General features: G+C 34.3%; 1 protein-coding gene across 1 annotated transcript; it reads left to right on the plus strand.

Annotated features, from left to right (window-relative positions):
- The first annotated feature begins 2,909 nt into the window (after positions 1-2,909).
- LOC135840250 (uncharacterized) lies at positions 2,910-6,122 on the plus strand. The gene is made up of 2 exons (XM_065356690.1): positions 2,910-3,022; positions 3,449-6,122. The coding sequence occupies exon 2, from the start codon at positions 3,460-3,462 to the stop codon at positions 5,086-5,088; it is 1,629 nt and encodes a 542-aa protein (XP_065212762.1). The 5' UTR covers positions 2,910-3,022; positions 3,449-3,459; the 3' UTR covers positions 5,089-6,122.
- Positions 6,123-11,144: the final 5,022 nt, after the last annotated feature.

Below are 11,144 nucleotides of genomic sequence, written 5' to 3' on the forward strand. Positions count from 1 at the left end.
CAGAAATTTGAAAACTCACCGTTGAGATTATCCAAAAAGTAGTTAGCACTAATTATTCGTTCAAGTGTCAGCTTTAACAGGAAATTTATCCGCCAAAAAATACTTTCACAAGCTCACTTCGAACAAAATTTAAAATTTAATGTTGATTTTCTGATTTTCGTTTTTTGCTTGTCATTTCTCACCATTTGGGTTTACGGCGGTGATTTTGGTCTCATTAGCTTTTTCTGTGAAAAAGGAATAAGAAAAATGTCTTTCCAAAAATTTTGTGGCATTATCAGGCGAGTTAGAGGGGGGGGGGGGTCGGATTTAAGGAGGGGGTCGATATTCGGTACCTTTACCCTTATTTTACTTTAAAACTCGTCGTTTTATTTCGAAAAATTGGGATGTTTTTATTCACAAAAATCATTCTAATTTTGCAATAAATTTTTGCATAGATATTTTTTAAAAATTTATTTTGAAAAAAGTTTTTTATTTGCTCAATTTCATTTCATTTAGGGTCATTCCACGTCCATTCAACCAAGAAGTGTAAGGAGGGTCGGCGATTTTTTTGAAATTTTTTCTGTGGAAACACCTTCCGAAGGGATGACCAATTGCGCAAATCGCAGTCCTCCTGTAGCCCTTTTTTAAAGACTGCTAGGGGGTGTCAAAGTTTTCAGTGAACTTGAAATATCATCGATTTCAGCAGTAGATTATTCGATAACCGCGATACCTACCAAAATGGAACTTTTTCCAATAGGCGGGGGTTTTAAAAGGCTTTTTGGTGATATCATAAAAATCAGTGTTGCCACTTTTTTTTTTCGTATGAAAAATTAGCTTGAAAAGTTTCAAAACGTAATTTTCATATCGTTCAGACTCTCAAAAATTCTGAAAAAAAAATATTTTGGACAACTTTTCATGCTGAACAACATATCAAAAAATTGGGATGGCATTATGTCGTAAATTCGATTTAAAAAAATTCAAAGTTTGCGGAAAAAATGCGATTTTTGATTTAAAACATGAAAAAAAGTTTTGAATGGTGAAGTTGACCCATTTGACCCCTATTTTTACGTATCCGTTGAAAAAGTTGGAAAAACACTTTCACTCGATGAAATAAACTCATCACAAAAAAATCAAAATTCGAAAAAATTCAAAAAATTATCGAATTTTTATTTTTTTGCTACGAGTGTGATTTTTATCAACTTTTTCACGAAATACGTCAGAACTGGGTCAAAATTAGACAACAAAATGAATTTAAACTTTTTTTGATGCTTGAAATTGAAAATTGAATTTTTCAAATTTTGATTATTTTGTGATGAGTTCATTATTCATTGAGTGAAGAGGGTTTTTCAACTTTTTCAACGGATATGTAAGCATAGGGGTCAAATGGGTCAACTTCACTACTCAAAACTTTTTTTCATGTTTTAAATCATTTTTCCACAAACATTCAACGCCTACCTGGCTACCTATTGGGGAAAAATCCATTTTGGTAGGTATCGCGGTTATCGAGTAATCCACGGCTGAAATGGATGATACTTCAAGTTCACTGAAAACTTTGACACCCACTAGAAGTCTTTAGAAAAGTGCTAGAAGGCTGCGATTTGTGCCATTGGTCACCCCTTCGGAGGGTGTTTCCACAGAAAAAATTTCAAAAAAATCGTCGACCCCCCTCAACACTTCTTGGTCCAATTGACGTGGAATAATGAAATTATATTTTCGACACCCGTTTGTTTGAAAAGAATCTGGAATTTTACGATAAAAGACATTAGAAAAGCGAAAAATTTGAATGTAAGATTTTGCCTCGTCCAAACCGTTTTTCTCTTGAAAAATCCCAAGTGTTAAGACATCATGCTGAAGTCTTAATTTTTTATTTTGGGATTTTGTTATATACACCCCGCAAAAAAAGAGAAAAAAATGTATCTTTTTGGGGAGCAAGGTTGAAAATATTTTAGAAGGTAGTGATTTTTTTTTTTTGAAAGGTAGTGAAAAAGATTTTCGATAAATCTGCCCGAGCAAAGCGAGAGCAAAAGCTTTGAAAAAATTGATTTTTTGGAAAAATTAAATAACTGATGCAAAAAGTTAATTTTCATAGCTTCAACTTTTAAAAATTTTGAAAATAGTTTTCAAGAAATCACAATGTGCTTAAAAACAGGAATAAAGACTGAGCAAAACGAGGGCAAAAGTTTTCGAAAATTCACAATTTTTCATTTTTTTCAGAACACAATTTCTATATTTTTTCAAAAAAAAAAAAACAATTTTAGCGAAAATTAGAAATTATTGTTTCCGAATTTTAAGCGAAAAATATGGCATTTTTTGATATTTTGGCGAAAGTTAGGTAGTTTTGACTGGAATGGATTGAAAAGACCTTTATTTAAATGAAAATTTCAACTAAAAAATTATTTTTGATTTGAAAAGCCAACTCTATTACCCTGTAAGTTTGGTCGGTGAAAGGAAAAGGAAAATGATGAGGCCTCCAGCGAAACGTGGGCGAGAATTGTATAGAAAATTTATTCCTTGATCTAACCTGCTTACACAATTTTCTCTCAACTTTCCCAACTCTTTTCAACTCACTCAATTTTTCCCAAAATTAACACTAAGTATGAATGATGCCCAATGATTATTTTGCTGTCTCCAGGCGTCTTCGATTTCCCTCCCTTATGACAGAATGAGAAACCCAGACCTCAAGTTCAATCTGCTTTGATCTCCCTCATCGTCCCTGGACACATGAGAAACCAAAGCTTGAAATATGGCACTATAAGTATGGTTCAGGATTATTTTTTGTTTTTCTTCTCTCCAAAGGGAAAACGAGAAAGCAACGTTATCAACATCTACCTAATCAATTTATCCAAGGTTGTGATAGAGATTATGACGAATTATGACTAACTCGTCGTACTGATGAAGAAATCGTCAGCAGATATTTGAAAATTAATAAAAAAAAATTATTTAATGAGGGAATTGATTCCGATATGGGCGATTGGAGTGTATTCACTTTGAATACAACTGGTGTATGGATACATTCGATTTGTTTGTGCGCTGCGTTTTCTAGGTAAGTACCTACTCAAAGGACACAATACAGTAGACTTACATAATTATATTTTTGCGATTGCACCTCTGAAGGAAGTTATTGAAGCTCTCTTTGAGAAATGAAAAATACGCATTTCTTTATAAATATACTCGTATTATGAAAGATGTATAAAAAAATTGCCACAAATGACACTTGGTGAGGTAGCATCCCTTCAAGTTTGAAAAAAATTCGGTTAAAAACTGCTGAAGAATTGAAATTTCCAAGAGAACTGTTAAATTCACTTATTTTGAAAGATTTGAGAGTGTGATCCAGCGATCAAATATACCCCCCCCCCCTCCCACAAGTAATTTGAAAATCATAGTAGGAGGAAATTCACTCTTCTAAGTACCTAATAAGTATTACCTTTTTTTTTTTATCGATAATTACGTTTTCCCCCTTTTTTTACAGCACTTTCCGACATGGATATAAAATTGATCATCTTTTGCTTCATCAACTTGGCATCAGCCCTAGACGTAAAGAACCTCACAGGAGTAATGTCCAAACTTCCTGAAATTTTAAATGACCCAAAATCGGGTACCACTCAATTATGTTCAACTTTCGAAGAACTCATTCTATGTTCTAAGATGTGGGTTGACAAGTCCCTCATTATAAAAGAAATTTGGAACGAAAACAGCACCGATGTTTTTGTGGTTACTGCTCCACGAGGATGGGGAAAAACGATAACTCTGTCTATGGTAGGTTATTACCACCAGCTACCAATAAATGATGACGGATCAGTAGCCGATAGAAAAAAATCAAGAAATTATATTTATTTCACCGAAGGCAAAGTTGCTTACAGATATGCGTCAGCAGCGCAATGCAACTGTTTACCCCTCATTTCTAGCGAACAATCTTTAAACAACGAGCATTTAGCAAATCATCCAGTTATATACATAGATGGAGAGGATCATGGCAAGGATTTCATAGATCATTTTCAAAGTATGATATGGAATACTTACCAAAAGCACGCTAGTCTGTACGAATTTCTAAGGAAAAAATCTTCAATACCAATCAACGATGGAGAAAAGACGGAAATTTTGCTCAACTTGGAGAAGTTTCAGGACTATTACAATTGGACTAAAATACAGAATTTAGATCGAAAGCGTTTAAAACAGGGTATAAAAATTTTATCAGATTTATTGGAAAAGACTTACGAAAGAAAGGTCGTAATACTTTTCGACGAATACGACAATTTCATTTCGAATACTTACGTTGGATATGCATGTCTTGGAGTTCCATCGTCGAAAGTAAGCGATGATTTTGTAGACTTTTTACAAGGATTCATGTACGAGACCTTCAGAGTGAACACCCACTTGGTCAAAGGTTTTATCACCGGAGTTTTACCAATGCTCGAAATCACAGGTCTATCTGGTCTGAATAATGTGGCTTTAAAATATGTGTTTGGAATTGACAGCTTTTTCCCTTACTACGGAATTCTTGAACACGAATTATGTGATTTGGTTTATGAAAGAGAAATTGTCCAAAGTTCAATGGAGCGTGCAGTGTCCCATTATGGCGGCTATCACGCATTAGGCCACCTTGACGATTCAATGTGCTCTGCATATTCGTCAATTCAATTTGTCAATACAAAAGTGGTAAAGGATTGCTGGACATTGACACCGGGTGTTAGCGATTTATTTAAACAAAGAAATTTTAGCTTGGATATTGGAAAAGTTATCACGAACTGGTACGAAGGCAAAAGTGCATTCAAAATCACGTACAATCAGATGACAGAACTTACTTTGCAGGATTTGGAAACTATTTTCAACATCTCAACGAAAAAGATATATTACGAATCTGACAAACATCGAAATTTAGTTTTTTCATTTTTCGTATCAGTGGGATTCATGTCAGTCTATTTCAATCAATCGAGCTCGAACTATCAACAATATCCCATCAAAACACCAGAAACAGTGGATATCGAGCTACCAAACAAGGAGATTTATGCGGAGATGAAATGGTATATTTTTCGTTACGTAAACAAGTATGTAAATTCGTTGACAGAATCAGGTCAACAAGAATTCCAATGGGTTAATAGGTTGATATAATATTGGAGTGAAAATGTAACAACAAATCACTGAGAAAATCACCAGTTGAATCTTAACCCTATTTATATAAAAATGCTTTCAATTTCTTGAATCAGATCAACACAAGTTTCACTATAACTATGACTCACAGTTCACCTCTAGCCGCGCAGCTTACTAAAACCATTTCGGAAAGGATGGGCTCATTTATTTGATTAGCCTCCAAATCTGAAAAAGTAAAAAAATATATTGGGTCAATTTTGGAACTGCAGTATGATATGGTTTCATTCGAATTATTGAATGAGTGAAAGCATATTTTGGATAAACACCTTACCCCTTTTTGGGCAACATACTTCGACAAAAATTGGAATAAAATACGGAAACCAATCCTCCACTTTTGGATTGATTGATACAGTAAATAAATACTTCATTTTTGGCTGATTAATTCAGTAAATAATTCACATTTGACTGATAAGCAGTACAGTAGACTTGACCCTAATTTGAGAGGGGAATTTCTTCGTGGAAACTGGTCCAACAACACGTTTACTACATACTTTGAAAAAGACGATGCCATCGAGAATATGGCATGCAAAATATAATCCAAACCATATCAATCGAGCTCGAACTATCAACAATATCCCATAAAACACCAGAAGCAGTGGCTATCACCTTACCAAACAAGGAGATATATGCGGAAATGAAATGGTTTATTACTCGTTACAGTAGTTATCTAAAAAAGTGTGTAGGTTTGTTCATTGCTGACAGAATTCCAATGGGTTGAGGAGTTGATATAATATTGAGACTCAAAATAACAGCAAACCACTGCAGCATGTAGCAAAATTAATATTAGAATATTTAGTAAAAAGTTCCAAGCAAATGCCTCCTGAGAATGTTTTTTTGTTGGAAATGTCACATTTGAACTTTTTTGAAACATTCATTTTCCAATAGATTTTTTTTACAGGTCGATTTTTTTGTGATTCTGCCAATTAGGCAAGGCATCCTCTATCACACTCTTCGAAGCAATAATTCAATATTTTAGAGCACTTTGGTTTCTGTCATTTGAAGTCTAGGTACTTGGGAATATTCCCATATTACTACTCTACATAGGTACTATTTATGTTTTGTTTTTTTTCAGCATTTTTCCGAAACGAAGGAGGTTACAAAAATTAGAAATAATGTTGCCTATAAAAAGAAGTAGGAGGAAAAAAATGATTCGGGCCATCATAATTATATGTATTTTGTGGCTTTATAATGAATAGTTTTTTGAATTTTAGCAAAATGGCGACTCTACTCATATTCTTATTTTTGCAAAAAAAAAAGCTGGTATTTTTGCAATTAGGTATGGTGTAAATTTGGCAAGAGAAAATCTTTTTTGCAATGTTGACAAAAAATTGTTTTTTTTTTTACAATTTTTCTTATGAATGACGTGAAAATAACTTCAATTGTCATTCCAGAGGCGGATAAATAACGTGAATCGAATTTTACCTTTCGATAAATTGAAATTTATTCAAATGAAAAATTTCTAAAACATTTAAAAACATAAATAAATTCGTCGAAGTATGAATAATAACAGATAAACGATGTTATCGTCATAAAAATTCTCGGAGTAATGAACTTATTTCAAAACAAAAATAAGTTCAACATTTTAACTTTTCAAATTGCTGCTAACCAGCGATATTTACATTTCCGCGAAATTACGTAAAGTCTGGCGCAGCCACATATTACCGAACGAACAATACGAATTTAAATTTTTAACAATATTTTTCTCGAATAGAATTTAAAACGTAATTTATGTACGGCCAGAGTACAATTGTACTGTGCGTACTTAACATACTTATAACGAAAATCTTTACAATTTTGGTAAAAACGAAACTTTTGTGTAATTTTGACCAGAAAAAACAGTATTTCTCAATTTTTTGTTTCCAAAGAACGACTTGTAAAAGATAAAGTCAGGAAATAGCCATTACAAACCACACGACTATTTATTAATTAATAAACATAAGCAGTTCAATCTAATTATATATGGCTTTTCTGTAAGTTGCGGATTGCAATCGTTTTTCCAAAACACAATAAGTCATGATTACTTCGTTTTCGTTACTTTTATAGCCAAAATAGAGCTGCGAATATGGTTTTTTTAATAGATAGTACTGTAATATGTACTATATTTTCGTTTTTATTTTATTGTCAAAATGCAGATAAATTTTTTTTAATGATAGTGCTATAGATAAATACTTGATTTTTGTCAATTTTATCGCCAAAATGGAGGTGAAATTTTTTTTTCAATCAAAAATTTTTTTCGTAAATTTATTGCCAAAATAGTGGTAACTATAAGATTTTTTTAAAATCAAAAATCTTTTTTTTCAATTTATAGTGTTGTAATAGGTAGGTAAATGTGCCTAAGTTTGCGCACCTAATTTTCAAACAGTCACTACTTTTTATGAAAAGGAGCTAGAATATTGAAATTTGTACAGAAGGTTCTTCAAACATTTGGCTATGATTTGCACCAGAAATAAAATTTTTAATCGATTTAGTTTTTGATATTTTGACCAAAAACCAAAAAAAGTCAAGTGCGCAAACTTAGGCATATGCCTTCCTAAGATTGCGCATTCACCTTCCCAAGATTGTGCACCAGTGAAAAACATAGAAATTCGTCAATATTGTTTAATTAATGATGAAAGCAAACAAAATGTCTCACAAGAACGTGCATTTGAAACTTCTGAGTGAACCACACTGGAAATGCGCTCATATCTGGTATTTCCAGCATTACACCCATTTTTCCCTAGCTTTTGACAAGGAGTAAACTCGATACACAGATAGAAGGTGTCATTTCATTCAAATAAATTGAATTCTTAATAAAAATTTTGAAAAGTATCATTATTATTCTAGAAAAGTAGCAAAAAATAAAAATCGCAATCTTAGGCACAGGGGTGTTTTTTTAAAAAATTGAAAAATTGAAACCTAATTAAAGCAGAAAATACTTGAAATATGTGCTTGTTATAATCCCCAGTCAATGACGAATCTAAAACTAGCTTATTTAGATCTCTACTGCCATTTCCATAAAAATTGTCGCATGCGACTTTTCTTAGAAAAGTTATAAAAAATTTTGAAAAAAAAGTTTTTCACTTGTCATTTGGCAACACTTGGTGCTACCATCACCAAAAAGCGTCAAGTATGGTCATTTTAATTCTTCTTTCAAGTAAAGGAGGAATCAATGTTGTAACTCTCACTGGTTCTGAGAAATCATTCCTGCGCAATCTTAGGAAGCGCGCAAACTTAGGCACATTTACCATACCTTAATTTTTTTTTAAAATACAGGTAAAATTTTTTGAAATTAATTTTTTTGATCATATACTTTTATATTGTGAATTAGAGTTGACTTACATCGATTTGCAACACTGGTTCTATCATATAAATGAAAACATGAAAAATCGTTTTCCCAAAAGGTGATAAGTCAGTTTACTTTTTCTTCTGCAGAAGCACTGCAAACATGAGTTACACCACAAAACCAACACATACGTGTTGAGGTAGATCCAATACAACATGCAGGATAGGTGGCATACTCCAAGTGCATCACACCTTGGAATGGGCACTAAAAACATCATTTATCTCGAAATCATAATTTTTGACTTTATCGCTTTTTGGAAAACCACCTTTCATATTAAAAATCAATCAATTGAGGTTGTCAGGGCTGGAGTTCTAGCTTGGCTGGAGACCTCCATCTCAGGCTGTGCAGTGTGCAGTCTCAGCCGCAGCCAACTGTTGGATGCTTCAGACCCGAGTGTCAATAATTGACTGGTGGTTCACCCATTCAGTGTCAGTATAACGGAATGATCTTCAATCGCCAACTAGCAGTGTTGTAACAGCAAAGCCCTAGGCACCAAACACAGATTTATCAGAGAGGACCACATTGTCGCCTGTATGGCTCGTCACACATACTGCATAGTGGTACCCCTTTGAGTCCCCCGCAGGGTCCAGACTCACTGACAAGACATAAAATGTGTGTATCAAATGGCTACCACTGCACTAATCACAATCACTGTCCCAATTAAAATCACATCTAGGTGCATTGCACCAAGATGTCATTCAAACAACTAAAGCAAGACATATTCTAAGCAAGTATTCATGTATCAGTGTACTCAGTAAGATAACTTATGTATTTGCGTAATATTTGGTATTGTATTTGTAATCGTCAATACAGTGTTAATGGAGCAGGTATCTCTCAGGTGACCAGGGAAAGAAACAGCAACGAGCACAGGTACTTTACTAGCAGCACAATCTTACATTGACTGAGATCTCTGTGCTCAGCCAAACTCTTTGCTGGTAGATTTGTACTCAATAAGTGGGAGAAACTTTGCCCCAGTCACCCATGGTCGCTAAGATAACCCCTCATAATATAGGCAACTCGATGCAGCTGCAAAATGCATATTTTTGCATCTTAAAAATATATAGCAACCACATGGTCACTATTAGCTCTGCGAGCCAACACCCTAAGAGGTGTCAGTGGATTAAAAGGGTCCAAAATGATATCATTGGTTACTACCGCCCCTACGATCAACATATCAAAATTTCAGCTTTATAGGTCATCCCCACTCCATTTAAGGTGGAATTAAAGTGGAAAAAATCGTATTTTACGCCTATTTTTGCCCCCCACCCCCTAAAATTGACCTATGGGGCCGAAATTTTCATCATTCAATGAAAGGATGCCACTCGAGTACTTTTTGCAGGTTTAAACCTTCCAACCCCATTTGACTCCTTTCCAGGGTCAAAATAGCAGATTTTTGTGTTACTTTACCATAAGTACGTGTTTTTTGACATTTAGGAAAGAGCCTGCTGCCCTTCCAAATTGATTCAGAGGATCCAAATTTTTCCAGTACAATGGGAGAATGTACCTCAAGTGTTTTTTGCAGATTTTAACCTTCCAGCCCCATTTGATCCTTTTCCAGAGTCAAAAAAGGTGGGTTTTCGGACTATTCTACATGTTTTTCGACTTTTAGGAAAGCCTGTCGCCCTACCAAATTGACATAGGGTGTCCAAATTTTTACAGTACAAAGGGAGAATGTATCTGAAGTGCCTTTTGCAGGTTTCGACCTTCCGACCCTATTTGACCCCTCTCCAGAGTCAGAAAAGTGCATTTTCAGGCTATTTCACCAATTTCGTTTGTTACATAAGTAATCTTTAGGACAGCCTGTAGCTCATCCAAAGTGACCTGGGCCATCCAAGTTTTCACAGCAGAATGGGAGGGTGTCGATGAAATGTGCCTTTTGCAGGTTTCAACCTTCCTAGTATAATTTTAATTTTTCAATTAATAAACACTGCCATCGTGTTTAAAAAGCCCACAAAGTTTTCTGTACAAAAATTTGGCTCTTACGTAGTGGCTGACTGCTACGACTTTTTTTTTTTTTGGGGGGCAGTTTTGACTAAAACACAGCTCTTTTGTAAATTTGGAAAGATCGAGACAAAATGAGAGACTGAAGTCAAAGATGGGCACTGTATGATATTTGTCTTGTTGAATCTATGTCACACTTTGGTTAAAATGAGAGAATCCATAGTCAAAAGTGTGCGCTGTATTGCTCCTTGGAACATTCAAGGATCTGATTTTGTTTTCAATTACGTACTTATTCGATCCTTTCAAATCGGCCAATGGTCTCCCAAATTTCATGAAAATTGAAAAAAACCGTATGAGATATGGTTTAGTACGAATATAAACTTATTTATTTTTATTCAATCCCTCACACCTCTCCCCCCCCCCACAAATGGATCACAAAAAATTTGTGCCAAGATTATCGCTTTAGATATAGACAGATTTATTAGATACCTACTCTTTTGAAAAAAAAATTGAAAACCAACTTGGGAGATCAAAAAAACATACATTCGTATATTTTGATACTTCGCACGACAGTCATCAAATTTTGAATTTTTTGACCCCCCCCCCCCTCCCTCTGCCGGTTGGTCAATTGGCCATCTATTAGATGTACAATCAAATTAATTTTAGAAAATGGAATTTCACGTCCAAAAATCGACATATCAAAAGTTTTTCTCAGCTCGAAATCGGGACTCAAACTTTTTTTTTCAAAGTCGAA

Source organism: Planococcus citri, chromosome 1 (assembly GCF_950023065.1).
Source record: "Planococcus citri chromosome 1, ihPlaCitr1.1, whole genome shotgun sequence".
In the NCBI taxonomy this organism is placed as follows: Eukaryota; Metazoa; Arthropoda; class Insecta; order Hemiptera; family Pseudococcidae; genus Planococcus; species Planococcus citri.